The 22,799-nt window shown below is 41.1% G+C and overlaps 1 protein-coding gene across 5 annotated transcripts in view; it reads left to right on the top strand.

The window, feature by feature from the left end:
- The window catches only part of LOC125123223 (CD302 antigen), a 144,040-nt gene that overhangs the window by 101,038 nt on the left and 20,203 nt on the right, over positions 1-22,799 (top strand). For 3 of the 5 annotated variants that reach the window (XM_047772702.1, XM_047772704.1, XM_047772701.1), the window contains 3 exons: positions 281-403; positions 1,656-1,823; positions 4,130-5,811. In XM_047772702.1, coding sequence (XP_047628658.1) covers positions 281-403; positions 1,656-1,823; positions 4,130-4,308 — 470 coding nt within the window. In that variant the 3' untranslated portion in view covers positions 4,309-5,811. Of the gene's footprint in view, positions 1-280; positions 404-1,655; positions 1,824-4,129; positions 5,812-13,084; positions 13,234-22,799 lie in introns of those variants that run through there. The other 2 variants (XM_047772706.1, XM_047772705.1) reach the window with 2 other exon arrangements.

Genomic DNA, 22,799 nt, shown 5'->3' with positions numbered 1-22,799 from the left:
AATTCCAAAAATATTACCAGGTAAACATGTTGAGGAAATATAAAATACCTATATACAAGATTTTAATCTTGAAATATTTCTAATCTGGTGGGAAGTCTTTGGTGCTATACTTTAAAAATCTGACGTAAATATCAGATTTGAAGAACATTCTCTGTGTCAAGATTGAATTTCTCTGTGATCTTAAACATAATAGTCTTTTCTTCAAATGGTTGGTTGAGAATAAACCATTTCCCTAGTTTGCATAAAGTGAATTGGTTTGGGGTTTGTTTTCCTTCAACAGATCCTTCTGCAACTATCGTTACCATAAAGGATGAAGATGAGAATAAATTTGTGAGCAAACTGATGAGGGAAAATAATAATATTACCATGAGAGTATGGCTTGGATTATCCCAACTTTCTGCTGGTAAATGACCTATCTGTGTGTGTAGTGGGTGAAGAGAGTTCTAACTTGTCCTAAATACCAAGTCAGCCTCACTGAGGAAATGTCAAGCAGTAGCTAATTCAGATGCTTCCTTTTTGTGAATAAGCTAGGTCTGCTGTTTTAGAGGCTTATACATTTCTAATGAGTAAGTAACTTATTAGTAATGATGGAAACACTAACAAAATAGAAAATCAGTTTAAGTCAACTGGAATTGTTTTAGAGGATTAAGATACTGGGATCAATAGGACATTTTTTCTCCTGTGTCAATGTCAGTGACTCCCATGTCCCCACAAGACATCCATCATTTACTTCCCTCAGAGTTCTAGTGTCTATCACCCAGTGATCTTGCAGCTTATAAGTCTGTTACTCAGAAAGGCCTCTTCTTCTTCCCTTCCCTCTTGTAATTTTTTTTAACCACAGAGTGAAAATAAGTATTAATAGTGATTGCTTTCATCCTAGCTTAGTAAAATTGCAGAGATTTGGTTCAAAAAAGATTTGTGGAGGAACTTTTCAGTAAGGAATAATAGATTTAGTACAGTTGGAATTGATAAAGAATGAAGAGTCCAGATTTGCTAGAATAGGAAGTCTGTTTCATATTTTACAGAAAGTTGAATTCTAAATACTTGGGAAAATGCAAATTCCAAAATATGAAGTATATGTCAAAAAGTAAATGAATTCAAAGTTGGCCATCTAAGTGAATTGTAAATTGTATTTATCTGATCACCACAAGGTAGTGGTGCTCCCTCAGCAGGAAAGGAAAAATGGAATCACGCTGTGGAAGCTTTCTTGGACCCTGCTGGACCCTGTCTCCCCCACCAGCACATTGTGAATCATATGAATTTTTTAATGGGGGCGGGGTGGGACGTGGAGGCAAGGGACAAGAGATACAGGTCTCTTCGAAATCTGTTCCTCACACAATGATAAATGTGCAGGCATTCTGCACTTTAAGCAAAATACCGTATTCTTTATCAGGGCTGTCTAATACAACTTCCTGCAAAGATGAAATTGTTCTGTGTATGTACTGTTCAACTTAGTAGTCACTAGTCATGTGCAGCCATTGAGCACTTGGAATGAGACAAGTGCCACTGACGAACTGATTTTTTTAATTTGTTCACTTTTAATAAATTTTAAGTAATGGCACAGCACAGTTCTAAGTAATTAAATTGTATGAAACCATAGGCCTTTTTACCTTAGTAACTTAATTGCAATAAACATACTTATTTTCTTTCTTTAGATCGGTCTTGGAATTGGTTAGATGGATCCAAAGCAATATTTGTCAAGTGGGCAAATAAAATTAAGAGTGGTAGTGGACAATGTAGCATTTTGTTGGCTTCAAATGAAACTTGGATAAAAGTTGAATGTTCAGATGGCCGTGGAAGAGTTGTCTGCAAAGTTCCCATGGGTAAGTATGTAACCCGTCCTTAAGGAACATTTTGTGGAACAGGTCAGGAAATAAATGTACAGTTCAGTTTTGTGCAAAGTGTTGTACTTCATCCTGAAGTACTTAGTTTTTAGAGTATATCCAAACGATCATAGATATTTTTTGCCTTGGAAAAATAGATTATAAGAGACGACAAATGGCACAAGATGTCCTGGACTCCCAGGGGAAGGTTCTCAACTGTCTAAACTTTGTGTGATTCTTTCCTAAGGAAATTAGAAGGCACCAGAGTATTAGGGAGGTCATTTCTTTGAAAATGTTAAGATGTATTTTATTCTATAGTTTAAATATGTAAAAGCTCAAAGGTCTAATTCTGCAGTTAGTTTGCTTCCTTTCTCCTCATTCCCATAAAATTCATGATTAACTTAACAAAAATACAAAACTGTATTTAATTACTTAAAATGTCCTGAGTAACTATAGAAAGTCATAATTTGAACTTCTGTTTCATCATAATTGATGCATTAAAGAACCATTCACATCAACATTTTAAAAGATTTGCTTTGAAATGTCCATTTTGGAGTTCCCCCCATTGTGGCTCGGCAGAAATGAATCTGATTAGTATCCATAAGGACCCGGGTTCCATCCCTGGCCTCACTCGGTGGGTCAGGGATCCAGTGTTGCCGTGAGCTGTGGTGCAGGTTGCAGACGCGGCTCAGATCTGTTGCTGTGGCTATGGTACAGACTGGCGGCTACAGCTCCAATTTGACCCCTACCTTGGGAACCTCCATATGCCTTGGGTGTGGCCCTATAAAGACAACAAAATAAAATAAAATGTCCATTTTGGTGTACAAACACTAGAAGTCCAATTGTAGGTGATCAGTATCTATATATTTATGCATTGATTCAGCAGATATTGAGTGTCTATATCATGCTCTGTTCTATGTGCTGGGATGGACCTATAAACTAGACAGATAAGATTCCTTTTCTCACAGAGCTTACAATCTAATGGAGAAAGGCAGATAATAAGTAATCAAGCAGGTCCATTTTTTCAAAGAGAAGAAAATATCAAGTAGTTATAAACTCTTTGTAATTCAGACTAGAGTGATAATTACTCTAGATTGTGTTATCAGGGAAGACATCTTCCAGTAGGAGATGTTGAAGCTGAAATGTGAACGGCCAACCAGAGCCTTTGGGGAAGGCTTTGGGGATCAGGGGAAGAGTCATACCAGGCAAAGGTGGCCACTGGAGCAAAGAGCCTAAGGAGGAACAAACTTGATGTGGGTTCAGGGAAGAGCTAGAAGCGGAAAGGGGCCAGATACCTAGGGTTCTGGAATCCTGCATCAAGAGTTCAGGTTCTATTCTGAGTGGAATGGAGAGTAGCTAGAAGATTTCAGGGGTGGTGGGCTGGGAGCAGCATTCGGTTGCTATAAGCCAAGAGTTCTGTTTTGAGCCATCCATGTGGAGATGAGCTATCCACATGCAACGTCTAGTATGCAGGTGGGCATATGAGAGAGAAAGGAGTTCAACCGAGAGATGGTATTCAAGTCATGGGACAAAATAAGTCCATCTTGGCAACATGCAGAAAAGGGACATAGAATAGTGTTTGAAAAATGAAGAGCTAGGAACTATATGAGGTCACCCTAAAGATTTAAATTCCTTTAAAGCAAATAATACTTTTTTTGGCCCTAGGTAAGTCAAACACAAACATTTACAACTTTTAGCAATTTACTATCAAAGTAAGATAATATACTGGCAGTGAAAGTCTCAAAAGGGAAAGTGAGAATAACGATGATGGTGCTTTAATTTCTTTGGAAGAAAATTGCTATAGCAATGAAGAGGACTTGAATAGAAAGGAAAACAGTTAAACTGTAAAAGAAAGCACTTAAGTGTTTGATAAGGAGTTTGAATTCTATGTTTGTTTGTTTGTTTATTTATTTTTGTCTTTTTAGGGCTGCACCAGCAGCATATGGAGGTTCCCAGGCTAGGGGTTGGATTGGAGCTGTAGCTGCAGGCCTACTCCACAGCCACAGCAACACCAGATCCAAGTCACGTCTGTGACCTACATTACAGCTCATGGCGACACCTGATCCTTAACCCACTGAGCAAGGCCAGGGATCGAACCTGCATCCTCATGGATGCTAGTCAGATTCATTTCTACTGAGCCACAAGGGGAACTCTCTGAATTCTGTGTTAATGCTATGAAACAATCAGGTACTTCCTGTGTCTAATTTGGACGAGGTTTATATATGTGACACAGAGACTAGTGTATAAAATCAGTAATGACCACTTGTACATTCTCTCCACCACTGCCAAACCTTTCCCTATTCTAGGTCCCGATTACAGAGGAATAGGTATCACATTTGCTGTGCTAAGTGTCTTGGCTTTCATCAGCGGACTGATTTGGTTCCTCTTCCAAAGGAACCGTTTGCACTGGATGCGCTTCTCTTCAGTTCGGTATCAACAAGGAGCAAATGAAGATGAGATTATGCTTCCTTCTTTCCATGACTAAACTCTTCTAAAAGTTTGCTAATTTGCACTGATGGTTTAGGAAAAATGAGCCATTAAAAAATTTCCCAGTGTCAGTATTTACTCTGTTTCCAAGTAGAAATCTTAAGTACTTTTTCTGGTTTTGTTTAATTGATATGCTGGTATCTGCGATTACCCACAAAAGGCCATGTTTATAACTCTATTTAATAGAATGAAAATGAACCAAAGGTGGAACTAATGTCCAAATTGTTCCTAGGGTAGCAAGTTTAATGTGCATTTTCTCTAAAAGAATGTGGTTGGTGTCTAGGATATGTGTATCTTAGTGGCATTTTAACACAATGTCATAGGAAATGCCCCCAAATGGCATATTTCTAGGTCACACATCTACCTTTAATTTTTAAGAACATCCAAGCCAAATATAAAATTGGTACCTCAAGCTAAAAATACACCTGTAAATAATATCAACTTTGTTTTAAAATAGTTATTTTTAGCATTTGGGGGAAATTATTGAACAATGAAACATGCTTATTTTTAACAGAGCCTCTTTGCAAGATTTTTTTTTTTATTATTCCAAAGGTATTTCACACCAAAATTATTTAAATGCAAATGTTTTATTCTGTTCATAGTTATTTTCAAAAGGGCTTTTAAAGATTTAGTATTTATATTTTTCTAAAGTATAGAAACATTATTTTTGGATTGATTAGATACCTTGTGGCCATGTGGTTTTTGTCCTATGTACAATATATAACCATTTTCTTTTTAAAGGGAGTCACCTAAAGATAAGAGTTTATGAAAATTTCACAATTTATGCCTTTTTACATAAGCTAAAGAGAGGAAAGGTCTGGGAAGGAAACTATATCTTACATTTGTAAAATGAAAAATGTACAATGAAACTCTAAGCCTTGTGATTACTATTAAAATATTTTGAATTATAAATGGTTAAGAAAACACTGTTTTGTGATTAGGGCTTTAAATTTTACCACTTAGAATATTCTTCATAATAGCTTCCACTGGATATGGCGAATGTTTTATTCAGTGTTTAACTTGTATTTGTACTTTAGAATATTTTTGTATAAAACCTACAGATTTATTTTTAAAATTTAGAGTGTTTATACTATGATAACATTGTAAATAATTTTCTAAGACAATTTTAGTATAGTCTAAAACTCTATAGTATAGTTATCCTGAACTATTTTTCATTGAATTTGTTAAACTAATTCTCTTGCTCTATGATCTGTATAATTTAGTTGTTGAGATTTTCTCCAAAGAGCTAAACCAAGTTGATGCAAAAAGTACACGTATATACAGTAGTGATGACCTAATAAAGTTGTCTTCTTTTATTCTTTAAGTAAAAATGTTGTTGATCCTTGTTGGAAAAATATATATATTGCTAGATTGGGCTTTACTATGTTAGGCATACAGCATGACACAAAATAAAGTGTCCAGCTATTGTAAAGCAAGGCATCTTTAAGATTTTTTTGTGTATTTTTAAAAGAATAAACTTAATCACTCCTACATCTCTGAATATTTGACTTTAGGCTCCTTTGTGGATTCCTCTGACTCAGTGTTTCCATATTTAACTACTGCATCAGCGGAGACTCCACCTATGACCCACTTTACTTCCCATTCTGTGTTCTCCCCTCAGGAGATCCTGTGCACCACCTCCCACCCCACGGCATTCATCAACCACTTCTAAGTCAGTTATTCAAATATCTCGTTCTGGAGTTCCCATAATGGCTCAGTGTTAATGACCCAACTGGTATCCATGAGGATGTGGGTTCAATCCCTGGCCTCGCTCAGTGGGTTAAGGATCTGGCATTGCCGTGAGCTGTGGTGTAGGTTACAGACACGGTTTGGATTCTGCATTGCTGTGGCTGTGGCTGTGGCACAGGCCAGCAGCTACAGCTCCAATTTGACCCCTAGCCAGAGAACCTCCATATGCTATGGGTGCAGCCCTAAAAAGACAAAAAAAAAAAAAAAAAATCTTGTTCCAGCTTCATATTTCTAATTCCCACTGAACAGTCTCCATGAAAAGTCCTTCTCAACATGACCAGAACTGCATGTATTACATTCCCTTCCTCATTTCCCCTATTCTAGATGTTTCAAAGAAGTGAAGACAGCCATTTCCAATCTTCCTCATTAACCCAACCCCTACATGTGATCTGACAGAACTGATTGTTCAAAACCAGGCACCTAAAAATGCTGGCCAATATACCTACTGATCAGGTACAGAGGACCCATTTAGAAGTGATACCCATGACTGTCCTCTCACAGCTTGTTCCTCTCCCTCATCCCAGGGCAAGATGTTTCATTACCTGGGAGATCTCCCCACAAATGGCTGATGGAGTGTTGACAACTCCCAGTCCTGACCCCACTGCTGAGTTGACCCTAGGAAAAGCCAGAGATTCAGATTCCTTTACCTTAGGTTCATTTAATCTTAAAACGCTCTTAGAGAAGTAGAAACCTAATTGTTACTGGCGCAACAACTTTTTACCTAAAAAGGCAAATTTTAACTTGGTCTCAAAGACATTTTTTCACTAGACCTCATGATCTATACAGAGTTAACTCTAATTCTCTGTGTATTCTAAATTAAAACAGTCTCACAATATTACATCTCAACAAATTTAGTATACATATATTTTTCTTTTTTTCCGAGCTAGGTTAACCACCAGCAGAATTTGAGACTTTTTTCCTATTCTCCCAAACAGTTCTTCTTATATTCTCTATGAATCGGTATGAAGACAGCATACCCCTTGTTTCATAAGCTAGAAACTCAGAAGTCATCCTTAAATCCTCTCTCTCATCTCTCTAATCCAACAATTCTGTCAGTTTTATCCCCCACTTCTCTCAGAGTGGTTATCTCCATTGCCAGCTGTCTTAATTCAGACCTTTATCTTTTTTTTTTCTCCCTGGATTATCTAAACAAGGCTCTTCTTCACTGATCTTCCTTATCAGCCTTTCCTCTTCATCCCATTTTTTTCCCATTCTGGGCATAGGAGAAATGAAATTCACAGTGGAAGACTCCCCCTCTGTTTTGGTCTAAAATTGTCTAGATCTGACTGTCTCAGGCCTAAAAGGAGCTCAGCCAGGGACCTTATGTGGCTTGATGTCAGTCCTGAGAAGTCCTGAGTTTTGGTTTCCCAGCAAACACTCTTTTAATACAAAGTAGGGTTGAGTCAATATTGCTCCAATTTCTAAACAACAAAGGGGCAAAGTCAGATAAAACAGGAATCTAGGGATTAGGAAAACATTAGTGATCTTATCCAATGGAAATGCAGCAGAGTGAAGGAGCCAAAATCTAGATGAGAGTAAGCAGAAAAGTGAAAGGGAAATTAGGGAAAACAGAACATGAAATTTTGAGAAATATGCAGAGATAGGCCATAGCTAGAGAGAGAAGGAGGGTTGATAAGATTTTTTTCTAAAGGAGAGGGGAAGGATTCACAGGTTTAGAAGCTGAGAGAAGAGAAGACAAAACAAATTGAAAACCAAAAACTGTGGAGAGAAGTTTATGATGCAAGGGAGAGAGGGGGAAACACTAATGGAAGAAGATCTTGGAGAAGATGGGATGAGAGGGCTGATCCTAAATCCACAGAAAAAAGAACTAGGTTTGGATGGAATAGGAGGAAGTATGACTTCCTCTCTGAGGACAAAAAAATGAAGACCTATATGGAAGAGAAAAGAAGAGCAGAGAAGTATTTTGAAGTTGTCTGTGTACACTCTACAGCCTCCATTTTCCTAGTGAGTAGAAGGTGAGGTCTTCTGCCAAGAAACACAGGTATCAAATGGGGTTTCAGCTAGAAGAGAATAAAGAACTGAAATAGTCTATGCAGGAAATGAGAGAGAAGAATGACTAAGACAAGATAAAAGAAGAGGTATACAGGGCCCAAATGAAATTAAAACCTATCTATTAGTAATGACAAGCATCAGGAGAATTAATAGATTTCCTCTACCTGCCCTTAGTTACTTAAGTTGAGAGAAGGGAAACTATGAAAAAGAAAGAAGAGACCCCATCCTCAAAATTTTAGAAATAGAACTACCATATGACCTAGCATTTCCACTTCTGGGTGTATATCTAAAGGAAATGGAAACAGGATCTCAATGAGATAGCAATACCCCCATGTTCATTGCAGCATTATTCACAATAGCCAAGGTATGGAAACAAGTATCCATCAATGGATAAATGGATAAAGAGTATATATATGTATGTATTTTTATATATTTTTATATATATTTATATTATATATATATTTATATATGTGTGTGTGTATATATATACACATACACACAATGGAATATGGTTTATCCATGAGAAAGAAAGAAATTCTGCTGTTTGCAACAACATGGATAGACCTTGAAAGCATCATGCTGAGCGAAGTAAGTCAGAGAAGGACAAGTACTATATGATCTCACTTATATGTAGAATCTGAAAAAGCCAAGCTCATAAAGACGGGAGTTCCCATTGTGGCTCAGTGGTAACAAACCCAACTAGTATCCATGAGGTTCAATCACTGGCCCTACTCGGTGGGTCAAGGATCTGGCCTTGCTTTGGCTATGGCGTAGGCTGACAGCTACAGCTCTGATTCAACCCCTAGCCTGGGAACTTCCATATGCTGCTGGTGAATATGGGAAAATATGCTAGTGCACCCTAAAAAGCAAAAAACTCATAAAGACAGAAGAATGGTGGTTACCAAGGGTAGGAGGATGGGGGGGAAAGGGAAATGTGGTTTAAGGGTACAAACTTCCAGTTATAAGATGAATAAGTTCTGGGGATCAAATATACAGCATGGTGATTATAGTTAACAATACTGTGTACTATACTTAAAAGTTGCTAAGAGAGTAGATCTTAAATGTTCTCACCACAAAAAAAGGTAATTATGTGATTGGATGAAACGCTATGGTCGTATTCCTTTTACATACAATATGTAAGTATATCAAATCAACACATTGTGCACCTTAAATTTACACAGTCTTATATATCAATTATATTGCAGTAAAGCTGGAAATAATTTTAAAAAACTGAAAAAAAGAGACCTTAGGTTCAGAATTGGCCAAGTGGATTCAACAGAGGAACAAAAGAGAACATGGTATCTAGGCTGGATGAAGAAGGGAGGAATAAAAGTCCAGGAAAAATGAAGTCAAGGAGCCAGAATCTGGAATGAAGTCAAAGAGGAAGTAAGTTGCAGTGAAAGAGAAGGAAAAGTAGGAGTTCCCGTTGTATCTCAGTGGTTAATGAATCCTACTAGGAACCATGAGGTTGCCGGTTCGATCCCTGGCCTCGCTCAGTGGGTTAAGGATCTGGTGTTGCCGTGAGCTGTGGTGTAGGTCGTAGACGTGGCTCGGATCTGGTGTTGCTATGGCTCTGACATAGGCTGGCAGCTACAGCTCCAATTGGACCCCTAGCCCGGGAACCTCCATGTGCCACAGGTGCGGCCCTAGAAAAGACGAAAAGACAAAAAAAAAAGAGAGAGAGAGAGAAGGAAAACTAAAAAGTATCATGTGAGATTGGAAAGTAGGACATCAGAGTGAGAGATTTTTAATGAAATAGCATATTATTTCAACACAGAGGTGGGAAGTAGTCTGTTTTGTCATATTAGCATAAAAAATGAGGAAGTGTGCCCCAGGGTTAACAGTGGGGAAAATATATCTATCTTCCCTTAGTTCAAATGACTTAAAAATAAGAAGCTGCTGAAATGGGTTATTTGCCTAAATTAGATTGATTCATTAAGGTACAACTTCTATTGTAAATCGAACCTTTTTTTTGAAAATTAGTTTAACACAAAGTAATTCATATTGATACAATATACTTTGGTGCCTAAGGTGGGGGTGGAGATAAATTTTTCAAATAAGTGACTGCACAGAGCATTCACTGTGTGCCCATCGGCAAGTCATACCCCTTCTTCGAGTCTCAATTTTCTTTTAATAAATGAATATAGTCCCTACCTCCTCTGACTTTATGACTCTCCTGCTAGACCCCTTTGGTCAGATAGATTTCTGTGGACTCACTCCATTTTCGATTGGACCATCAGAAAAGTTTTGAAAGGGTTAGACTTGATATTTGTTTTTAGAATAGACTTTATTATTTTAGCAGTCTTAGGCTAAAAAATTGAGCAAAAAGTACAGAGTTTCCATATACCTCCTTACCTCTCCCCACATTTCCCTTATTAGCATCTTTGTGTTAGTGTGGTATATTTTGTAAAATTGATGATCCAGTATTGACATATTATTGTTATTATTAAAGTCCATAGTTTACATTTGAATTCATCTCTTTTGTTTTTATTTTTTTGGCTGCACCCATGGCATATGGAAGTTCCCAGGCCAGGTATTAAACCCACTCCACAGCAATAACAATGCCTAATCCTTAGCCCACTGAGCCACCAGGGAACTCCAGGATTCATCTTTATATCGAATATTCTCTGGGTTTTGATAAATGTATGATATGTAACTACCATTATAGTATCATACAAAACGGTTTCTTTTTTTTTTTTTTTTGTCCTTTATGTCTTTTTAGGGCCGCACCTGTGGCATATGGAGGTTCCCAGGCTAGGTGTTGAATCAGAGATGTAGCTGCAGGCCACAGCCACAGTCACACCAGATCCGACCCATGTCTGTGACTTACACCACTGCTCACAGCAATGCCGGATCCTTAACCCACTGAGCGAGGCCAGGGATCGAACCCGAAACCTCATTGTTCCTAGTCGGATTCATTTCCACTTCACCATGACAGGAACTCCCAGAACAGTTTCAACGTGCTACAAGTTCTTTGTGCTCCACCTATCATGCCTCCCTCATCTCCCCCAACTGTTGGCAACCACTGATTTTTTACTGTCACCATAGTTTTGCCTTTTGCAAAATATAAAGTTGAAATCATAGGGCATGTAGCCTTTTCAGATTGGCTTCTTTCACTTAGCAATGTTATTTAAGGTTCCTCCAGGTCTTTCCATGGCTTGATAGCTCATTTCTTTTTAGTGCTGAATAATATTCCATTATCTGGATACACCATGATTTATTTATCCACTCACCTACTGAAGGACATCTGGGTTGCTTCCGGGTTTTGGCAATTATAGATAAAGCCACTAAATACATACATACATACATACATACATACATATATATATATATATGGAAAATTTTGTGTGTATGTAAAGTTTCAACTTGTCTGGATAAATAAATACTGAGGAGCATGATCACTCAATCATATGGTAAGAGTATATTTAGTTTTGTGAGAAGCTGCCAAATTGTTTTCCAAAGTGGCTGCACCATTTTGCATTCTCACCAGAAGTGAATGAGAGTTTCTTTTGCTATACATCTTCATCAGCATTTGGTATTGTCAGTGTTTTGGATTTTAAAAGCCATTTTAGGGAATTCCTGTCCTGGCACAGCAGAAACAAATCCAACTAGGAACCATGAGGTTGCAGGTTTGATCCCTGGCCTTGCTCAGTGGGTTAAGGATCTGGCATTGCTGTGAGCAGTGGTGTAAGTCACAGACATGGGTCAGATCTGGCGCTACCATGTGTAGGCTGAAGACGCGGCTCCATTCTGGCATGGCTGTGGCGTGGCAGGCAGCTGCAGCTCCGATTAGACCCCTAGCCTGGGAACCTCCATATCCTGTGGGTGTGGCCCTAAGAAGAAAAAAAAAATCCATTTTAATAATGTGTAATGGTATTTCATTTTTGTTTTAATCTGCAGTTCCCTGGTGACATATGTTGAGTGTGTTTTCGTATGCTTTTTGCCATCTGTATATCTTCTTTGGCAAGGTGTCTCTTCAGAGCTTTTGTACATTTTAAACTGAGTCATTTGTATTGTTGAGTTTAGACGCAATTTTAAAGCACTCTTTTGCTAATGACATGAAGCTATTCAGGGCTTAAATAAGAAGCCTGCTTGGCCCTGGTTGTCTGGTTCCAGAGGCCCTCCCCAATCAAGTTATACTTACATAGTTTATATATATAATAACAAGTATAGTTTTCTTTTCCTTAAAGAACAGAAATTTTTTATGTCACAGTTCTGGAGGCTAGAAGTTCAAGATTAAGTATCCATCAGAGTTGGTTCCTTCCCAGGGCTGTGCAACCACAGTTTAAAGACCTTTAATCCAGGAGCTGGTAACAAAGCTAGTGACAAATCATCTGAGGGACACAGTCCATTGAAAGAGGGCTTTTGAAAAGGTTTCTGGTCATTGGGTCCAAAGGACAAACACCACTTTAACCAAGTAATCAACATGAACATCGCCAGTGATGAGAGAAACAGCACGGCCCTCCTGCGCCAGGCATATGACTTCTGTGGTATTCTTGCCAAAAAAAAAAAACAATAACAAAACAAAAACATAAACATAACCTGAATCCTTGTCCTCCAATCTCCCTCAAGAGGAAAATACTAGATAAACTGAAACTAAAGGACATTCTGCACAACGACTGGCTGGAACTCTCCAAACCTATGTCCAGGTGGCAAAAGACAAGCAATGATACGGAACTGTCCCGCATTCAAGAAATTGAGGGTACCCGTGACATCTCAACGCAGATGAATTTTAGAACAGAAAAAGAACTGGGCAATTGGCGAAATGTGATAAAGGCTGCAGATGAGTTCATGTTATCGCACCAGGGTTAATACACTGGCTTTGACCATTGTACTGAAGTCACATAGGACGTTAATACTTGGAAAGCTGGTTGAAAGGTTATGGAAACTCCTTGTACTATTTTGGCAACATTTTTGACAGGCTGACATTTCAGTTCAGAGGAAAAGTTTTGAAAATCACGGAGAGCTGCGCGCGGGCCCGGAAGGCAGCGCGGGCGGGTTCTCGGGTCGGCGGGGGCGCAGGTGGGAGGGGTCGGGCTGCGACTCCGCGCTTCCGAGCAGCTGGCCGGGCCCGCACCCGCCGTCATGGCCCGGGCCGCGCCACCCGCGCTCTTGTTGCCGCTGTTGGGCCTCGCCGCTGCCGCCGCCGCCGCCGCCGTGGGTAAGCTGCCCCCTTGGTGCGCCACCTCCTCGGCCTGAGAGCCGGGACGCAAACTGCCCGATTTCGCCTCGCGCCTCGCTCGGCCCCACCTCTCCGCCCCCACAACCCCTTGGACCGGGGGAGACCCTACACCCTGTCGGTGGCGGAGGGCTGCTTTCCCCCACGCCCACCCCGTGCGCCCCGGGGTCGGGTCAGCACCCCCTCCTCCGCGTCGCCTGAGTTCCGACGAGGGCGCCCGCCAGGGAGGGGGTCGCCGGGGACCCGAGAGCGACCTCCCTCTCCCGTCGTGTGCACATCCTCAGTGCAGACCCCACTCGCGGGGAGAGGTCCCCAAACGGGGGCTAATTGACAGGAGAGCAGAGGGGCTTAGAGTCCCAGGACGAACATAGCTTCAGGGCCATTGGAGCAGAAAGGAGAAGTGGCCAAGTTAGCTGTGGAGATTTCCACAGCTTTTGTGCGGTGGGGGTGGGGTGCGAGGAAGCTGACCCTTCTTTGCTCTCCGTGTTGTTTGTCCAGTCGGTTGGTGCTCAAGCTGTTGGAACAGGAAAACAGTTCAGCCAAATAACCCCCTGGATGGAATTGGGACGTGAACAGGAGAGACTTGGGTTCCACTGAAGTCGTGTGCTTTTAAAATCTTTTTAAGTCTAGTCTGCTCTTGTACTAGTGACATCTGAAAAATTACTCGTAGTCATTTCCAAAATGAATCCTGAGGAAAACAGACAATTCTGTTGAATATAGTTTGTGTTTGTTTTTCTTTTTCTTTTTGCAAGTTTCCCATGCAACCATGTCGAAAATGTTGAGAGGGAAAACTGGGGAAAGAACTTGCATCCAAAACCGCTGTTAATTGACCAGCTCTGGGAATTAAAGAACAAAATAAACAAGAACTAAGTGAATACTTGCATGGGTTTGAATAAAGTGATTATGCAAGAGTTTGGCTTTTTTTTTCTCCTGAATTTCACTGTCATTTTATAAATTCCTGCTAGAAGCCTGCTGACCGACAGAAATATGTTAAAGGATCTCAGTGTTGGAGGCAGCAGTAGAGTAAGCAGCTCAGAACTTGCTTGCAAACTCAAAGCTCCTTTCCTGAAACCATTTGTCCACCAGCATTTATGACTATTTATGCCTATGGAGGCACAGAAACAAGATTTTCACACCGTTTAGACTGAGCACGTTAGTTTGGTCCAAGACAAGGCTGGAGGAGACTTTGTGCGAAGCCCTCCTCGTACGTGCCCTCGTTCAGTTTTCCAGTAACATCTAAACGCACATTTAAGCCGCTCCATGGGTTGCCCGTGCCTTCATCCATCAGGTTAAGTTAAAAAATACTTCGTTTTTAAAAAATCCATTTCTAGATTTTGATATCTCTCTTCTTTAGAGAAACCGTTTTGATCAGCAATCGAGGACAAACTGTTTAATCAATAGAAATTGATAAGAAGCCAGATGAGGAATTCAGGCCAGACTTTATTGGCACTCCTGCAGCATGAGAGAGCGGGAGCGAAAACAAGTAACGGGTGCCCTTGCTTGCTTCCTAAGTGAGGGCAAGCTGGTCCTTAAATGGGGTGAGTGTAGGGGGCTGGGCAGACTGTGGGTCTGGCCACAGGGGTGGCTTAGGTGGTCCACCTACCCCATTGGTAGTGCTGAGTGCATGGATCCTGAGCAGTCCCCTCAGAAGTGACAGTTGGGTTTTGGCCTTTTGGTATGTTGTTGCTCATAATTTGCCCCAGCTGCACAGGGGTGCAGTTATTTTTAGTCCCTCAGTTTCTTTGTATTCTACTGCACAGAGGACATGTTTGTCCAGGTGCAAGCACTGCAGCAAAGGGTCCCAGGACCTAGCCTATCTCAAAACTCTTTGGAAAGTTTTGTTCTTTTTCCTTTTGTAAGTCCAGTATGGTTAAATACACTTTTCAAGAGCTGAATAAGTCCATGTTGAATAAATTAATGCTATTAATCAGCTTATCTCAGGAGGTTTTAAGAAATTAGAAAAAACATGAGCTTTGGAGTTAGGTGCAGACTGTGTGGCCTTGATTGAATTACCCAAGTCTTTGCACTTGAGTCAGATGGAGATAATGTTGCTGAACTATTGGCTGCCTCTATACACCAATGCCAAGTAGAAACTAAGAGAGTTGGAGGAAACAGGAAAAGTAGCTCTAATTGCCAGGCAAAGAGGAGAACACAGAAGGCCCCTCTTGCAGTGGGTAGTGAGGAGTCTTATAGTCTTCGAGGAGCAGGGCGTGACGTTTTGGTGACTGGTTGCTGGTGAGGTGATTGGGAGTCAGCATCATCAACCTTCTGGTTGCAACAGGTCTGGGGTCTATGTGCTTGTGGGCAGCAGTACAGTTAACTTCTTCCACCCGGAGGGGACTTGAGCAACTCCAAGGACATGGCTCAGAATATTATCTATAGACCTTGGGAGAACTAAAGGTCCTTGACTTTGTTGAATGGCTGAGCTATTGTTATTCTGTCTTGCTTGACTCTTGTCCTTTCTCTCTGTATTTTCTCACTTCTCTCATTAAACTGATTCCTTGACTAAAGTTTTTCTATAGGCAAAAGGCAGGTGGAGGACATGAGTGGGAATCCACCCTGGGAAGGCCTCAGAGTCCTGCAGGGTTACAGTAATACCTTTAGGGCTAGGATGAGCATTCGGTAGAACTCCATGTTTGGCACCTGTTGCAGGTGTAATAAATCTTGGTTTCCTACCCTTTGTTCTCTTCCAACGGAATAAGGGGTAATTATTGCAGTTAGAAAGGATCATGAGTGCTGCTTTATGTGTGTTGGATGTTTATGATTACTGAGCACCTTTGAAACTGCACGTCTTCTTGGATGGGATTTGAACCCAGCCCATGGCCCCTGACTTAGGAGGGGATTCAAGCCCACTGTCTTTAACTGAAACCACTCATCTGGTGTCAGGGTTTACTAAAGCTCAGGTTCTCTTGTCTCAGTGCAGAGAGAATTCAGCAAAGAGGGGCAGAGTGGCAAAGAGTGAGTTTATCATCATAGGATGCTCGTGAGAGATACAAGCTGGCAGAAGAGAAGGTGCTGCCCTGAGGGCTGAGAGAACTTTATAAACTAAAGAAAATTAAGGAGGGAGTTCCTGCTTTGATGTAGTAATTTAAGAATCCAACTGCAGCGGCTCGGATTCCTGCAGAGGCATGAGTTTGATCCCTGGCCTGGAGCAGTGGGTTAAAGGACTTGGCATTGTGGCAGCTGCAGCATAGATCACAGATGTGGCTCAGATTGCATCCCTGACCCAGGAACCTCCCTATACTGTGGGTGCGGCCCTAAAATAAAAAATTAAAATTAAAAAGATGGAGTTCCCATTGTGGCTCAGTGGTTAATGAACCTGACTAGCATCCATGAGGACGTGGGTTCAATCCCTGGCCTTGATCTGTGAGTTAAGGATCTAGCGTTGCCATGAGCTGTGGTATAGGTCGCAGATGAGGCTCGCATCCCACATTGCTGTGGCAGTGGCATAGGCCGGCAGCTGCAGGTCCAATTGGTCCCCTAGCCTGGGAACCTCCATATGCTGTGGCTGGGGCCCTAAAAATACCAAAAAAAAAAAAAAAGAAGAATAGAGAGGGGGAGAAGACCAACTTCTTTCTCCTTCTTGGGCAGAGTCAAGACTGACATACTTAGATCCTCTTTGACCACTCTGGGTTGTTTTTGTTTTTGTTTGTTTTTCCTAGAGCTGCACTCTCAGCCACTGCACCATGACAGGAACTCCTGGATTCTTTTCTTGAGTGGTCATTAGCTTACAGGAGTCTCCCAGACTCTCTTAAAATTCCCTTTTTGTCTTTAATCCCCTGGTGGGATTTCTAAACTAATTATGCTACTCTAGACCTATCATATTCCCATGCATATTGATAACATAGGACTGGGAAACTATGTCTATTTTCATCATAATGCTTCACAAGTGTATCCACACAAGATGAGGACTCATAGTTGGCTTAGAACTGGGTCAAGAAAACACTTACCAAGGTTATCACAGAATTTTTCCAATGGCAAGATCTTAACAGAAAATCTCCTGTGGTGTTGCATAAAGTACAGGTATGATATTGAAATGGAAATGATTGTTTTCTGTTCTTTTGGAGTTTATTAGTGTAAATTGGTCTTATGTTGGTCTTGGCTATTATCTTCAAAAATCACAATGAACAAAACAGTCTTTAAATTCCTGAGGAAGGATCCATGGCATCCCTTTTAAAAAGTCCTTCTGTAGTGGTGCTTTTTGTACATAGTAGATGATTGGAATATGTTTCTTGGGTCAGTGACTTCCCATAGGCAGCATGAAATAAATGAATATAAGCATGTTAGAGGAGACCGTCATTCTCTGGTCACTGCAGGCCTCAGAACCTAGGGGACTGGTTTTGTTTATTTCTTTATTTTTGTCTTTTTAGGGCCACACCCATGGCATATGGATGTTCCCAGGCTAGGGGTCGAACCAGAGCTACAACTGCCGGCCTACACCACAGCCACAGCAATGCCAGATTAGAGCCGCATCTGTGACCTACACCACAGCTCACAGCAACGCTGGATCCTTAACCTACTGAGCGAGGCCAAGGATCGAACCAGCAACCTCATGGATGTTAGTTGGGTTCGAAACTGCTGAGCCACAACGAGAACTCCAGGTGACTGGTTTTGTCATAGTCTACAAGCCCCTGCCTCCTTCCCTGACATCAGCTCTTCCCACCCTTCTTGCCATTCACTCTGTTTACCCACACTGACCTCTGGGGCCCTCAACCACCTTCCACCCAGACCATCCCCTCTTCCCTAGAACGTGGCCTGCTGTCCCCTCCCACATCTTTCAGGTCTCTGTTCATATGTCATCTCCTCAGGCCTTCCCTGAACACCCCACCCTCTTTGTCACATCCTAAAAGAAGAGCTTTATTTTCCTCAGAGCACTGAATTCCCTTAGAATGCATCTTGTTTATTCAAAGTCTTCTTTTGTCTTTATTTATTTATTTTTTTTAGGGCCACACCCGTGGCATATGGAGCTTCCCAGGCAAGGGGTGGAACTGGAGCTGTAGCTGCCAGCCTACACCACAGCCACAGCAACTCCAGATCTGAGCTGAGTCTGCGACCTACACCACAGCTCACGGCTACGCTGGATCTTTAACCCCCTGAGCAAGGCCAGGGATTGAACCTGCTCATGGATGCTAGTCAGATTCGTTACCACTGAGCCACAATGGGAACTTCTAATCACAGTCTTCTTGCTTGTCACTCCTGTTATCCAGGAAGCTCCGTAACAGCAAAAACTTTACTGTTCTGTGGATTTTTGTTTTGTTTGGCAAGGTGTCTCTGTAGTTCATTCTAATTTATAATAAAAGGACAAAAAATTTAGAGGAATTATTTTAAAACTAGGGGGGATAATGGGATTGCAATTTCTTTCCAATTACTTTTATTTCTGCCCTGAACTCATCTCATAATTGAATTCAAAGCATTAAATCACCTTAATCTATTGATGGGACTTTTTCTGACTCCTGTGGATGGCACAGTAATATTTCAGGGGAAATTATCTCAGATATATCTTCATAAAATTTGAAATGTTAATAAGTGTTTCTTTTCCTTCCAATGAAAAGGTGAAATTCTACTTAAGGTTTTATTTCAGGACTCTTTGTTGAGAAGCTTTTTAAAAAATGTGCTTATGCATTGAAAATTAGTTGGGCAATAAGGTTATCATCCACAATTTTTTATGATACATATCAAGTATTTCAGATTACTTTAGATGCTGAGGGCACATCTTGAGATGGCATCGATAAGGAAATGAATGAGTGACGCCCAGTGAGAAAGGTGGAGAGTAACACTGGCACCCCCTTTCTATGAAGAAATATCAGGACAGCTCTTCCGAGAAGGGAGAAGATGGGGGTGGACGTCTTGGCTTGGAAGCTAGGTTGGGAAGGGTGGCCTGGAGAAGGAACGGAGTGTCGGAGAGGCTGAATTGCCTTACAGTTCAGGAGATCTTGCCGCCCAGGCTCTCTGTTTTTGTCAGAGGCCTGGAACACCACGTCCCCCTCCCTACAAAACAAATAGTGCCTCTTTCTTCCTCTGCCTCTGCCGAAGTTGCCCTTATGGAAGTTAAAGTGACTGACTCATATCTTAATGGGAGAGGGGCAAAGATCATATTATTAACAAGGGAAAAAAAAAATACAGTCTTGCCTTTCTTTTGTTAACATTCAGAATAAGTATGTCCCAAGGATTACTTCCTCTTATGCTGTGCCTGATTCTTTAAAAAACAATAAATTACAAGGGAACAGAGTTCTGTTAGGACTGACTGGTAATGCAAAATATTCCTGTGGATATGCCATTTTATTCTTTGATCACATAATGATTTTAGGCAGAAGATTTATTTGGATAGTTTTGGAGTTCAAGCTTTTAAAATTTTCATTAGGCTCCTAAATTTCTGTGCATATTAAGTCAATGGAATTATAAAATTATACAAGCCTTGAGTCATTTAGGTGCCTTATTAACAACAACCTCTCGAAGTTCCCGTCATGGCGCAGTGATTAACGAATCCAACTAGGAACTATGAGGTTGCGGATTCAATCCCTGGCCTTGCTCAGTGGGTTTAGGATCCAGCGTTGCCGTGAGCTGTGGTGTAGGTCCCAGATGTGACTTGGATCCTGCATTGCTGTGGCTCTGGCGTAGGCTGGTGGCTACAGCTCCGATAAGACCCCTAGCCTGGAAACCTCCATGTGCCGCGAGAGTGGCCCAAGAAATGGCAAAAAGACAAAATAAATATATATATAAATAAAACCTCTCAGGACAACTGTGCAAAAGCCAGAGAAACAGAAAAAAGCACTTCAGAGAGAGCATAGTGGGCAGGATTTTTTTTTTTAATCAAAGTATAGTTATTGAAATGTATTTTCTAGAAAATATTACAGATACTGCAATGGAAGTCTTATGGTAGTATTTGGGGGAGGCAGGTTTTTCATGGTAATAGGATTATGGCAAAGATACTGAGCTCTGGAAAAGATTTAGTTTAGCTCTTCTGCTCATGAAGTGCATGAACCTCAGTAACTTCCCTCACAGTAGGTATCAGAACACTCTTCTCAATGTAGAAAAATATATCTCTTGAGTAGTGGTCACTTAAAGCTTGTTTCTGGGGAACACACCCTGACTGGAGGCATGAAAAGACGGGTTCAGGGCTAAATGAACTGGAGTTACTGATAATGCTGAAAGGAGCCTAAGAGAAGGCAGTTGAAAGTTTTGAGGATGTGAAGTTAATTTCTTTTCTGCTTTTCTGCCTATAACTTTTTGTTTTTATTTTGGCCTTGTTACGTATTGCTTATTTAATTATTTAACAATGGCCTTTGAGTTGCTACAATTACCATCATCATCCTACTCGGTGGTTCTTGCCTCCTGGTGTCCATACTCTTGCGTGGCTCACCACACTGAGTAGGGCTGACCTGTATAACTGAGAGGATATTGTGAAAGTAACTGGGCGTGACTCCCAAGGCTGGATTGTAAAGACATTGTACTTGTACCTTGTTCTCATTTGAATTTCTTGCTCTGAGGGAAGCCACCTGCCATGTCATAAGGTCCCTCATGTCACCCTGTGAATTCCACATGATGAAGAACTGAGGCCTCCCACCCCCAGCCAACACTGACTCACTTGGAGGCTGATCCTCCAGCCCCTGTTCACTTTTCAGAGAGGTGCGGCCCTGGCCAACATCTTGATTGAAACTTTATGAGATGCCAAGCCAGAATCACCAGCTAAGCAACTGCTTCTGAATTCCCGATCCAGAGAAATCATGTGCGATAATAAAGGTTTTTGTTGTTTTAAGCTGCTGTGTTACATAGCAAGAGGTTGCTAATATACTATCTAAATAAAACACTAACATATAATTATACCTGTTTATCTTGGCTTTATCTATGTGCCTCTACTAGAACATAAACTTAAGGATGGCAGGATTTTTTTTTTTTCTTTTTGTTCATTGTGGAACCCTGAGCACCTAAAACAATTTGATCACCACAATCCCCTCAAATAAGTACTGTTATCATCTCCATTTTACAAATGGAGAAACGGGAGCACAGTTAAGTAACATACCCAAGGTCATGTCGTCAGACCCTAACAGCTTAATCAGAACCCTGCACTGTCCCACCTCTCTGCATGCTGCGGTGGTTATTATTGGGGGTACAAGGTAGATTAAGACATGATCTCTGGAGTTCCTGCTGTGGCTCAGCAGGTTAAGAATCTGACTAGTATCCATGAGGATGTGAATTTGATGCCTGGCCTCACCCAGTGGGGTAAGGATCCCGTGTTGCCATGAGCTGTGGTGTAGGTTGCAGACACGGCTCAGATCCCACGTTCTGTGGCTGTGGTGTAGGCTGGAAGCTCTGATTTGATCCCTAACCTGGGACTTCCACATGCCACTTGTGGCCCTAAAAAGGTGGGGGGAAGACATGGTCTCTGTTGTCACACAGTTAACAGTCCAGTTGGCAAAATGGAATACGTATCAGATAAACTGCCATGCAGAACAGAATGTCATCAGTGCACATGAATGTGTGTTGGTCATCAGTGGGTAACACAGCCCCTTTCTAAGAAGAATGGCGACCTGTGGTTCTTATGCTTAGGTCTGTGGTTTGTGCTATGTTATACTCACCATCCACGCCACAACTAATCAAAATAAAGATAATTTCCTAAGTCAAAGGCTGACAACTATACTAGGGAGCAAGCCAAGGGGAAACCTGGTATAAGGACTCCAAGAGGCCTGTGTGAGTGCGGAGGTAGAATCCTCAGCGCTCTTATGACCCCATGTATCCTTACCAAAAACTCCTGTCAAGTGGGGTAACCTGAGCAAGTCTTTAGTCTTTATAAGCAGAAAAGATTCCTCATATGTTGTAAAGGACAAAGTCCTATAGAAGTTGAGGGGGATCAGAGGTTTCAGGAAGGTGAGGATTGGACGCACGTGCTGCTGCTGAAAGAAGAATATACTTTAATAATCAATAGATGGTTTAGAGATCAGAGTTCATTATAATTACAAAGCCTAAGCACTCCAAGTGTACAGAAAAATAATTGGGAGGACACTTCTCCTGGGGTCCCTTGCCTTGTGGTTCTCTTCTCTGGGTGCCCCTTCCCAATAAAGTCTTCTGCTTTGTTAGCAGGAAAAAAAAATTGTAAATTTCACTTTGCTTGGTGTTGATTATTTTTTTGCGTACTGAATGGATGTGCTTTATTCCATTTGCAGTATTTCAAAATTCTTTTTATATTGAGTTGTTATTACCACAAAATCCTATGTGTAGCTTTGACTAGAAATAATACAAGAGGGCATTTCTCAATCCATAGCTCAAGAACCTGCAGTGATTTATAAAGCTGTTTCAGGTGTCATTAAATGTGGTCATGGAGTCTGTTTCCATTTCCTTTTTTTTTTTCTTTTAAAATTCCATATGGCTAAAGAAAAAGCAGCAAAAGGAACCAGAAGAAAATAAGGGCAGAAAAAAAAATTCAGAGTATCTGCCCTTATGACTTTCAATTTGAGTTTCATCCTGGAAATGACTGCTTTTTTTTTCCCCATCATGTCTGAATACATGACACATTATCTGGCAGGAGGAATGTGGGGAGGGAGAGACCTGCC

This window comes from Phacochoerus africanus, chromosome 3 (genome assembly GCF_016906955.1).
Source record: "Phacochoerus africanus isolate WHEZ1 chromosome 3, ROS_Pafr_v1, whole genome shotgun sequence".
NCBI lineage: Eukaryota > Metazoa > Chordata > Mammalia > Artiodactyla > Suidae > Phacochoerus > Phacochoerus africanus.
This window is presented reverse-complemented; position numbering and strand designations above follow the sequence as displayed.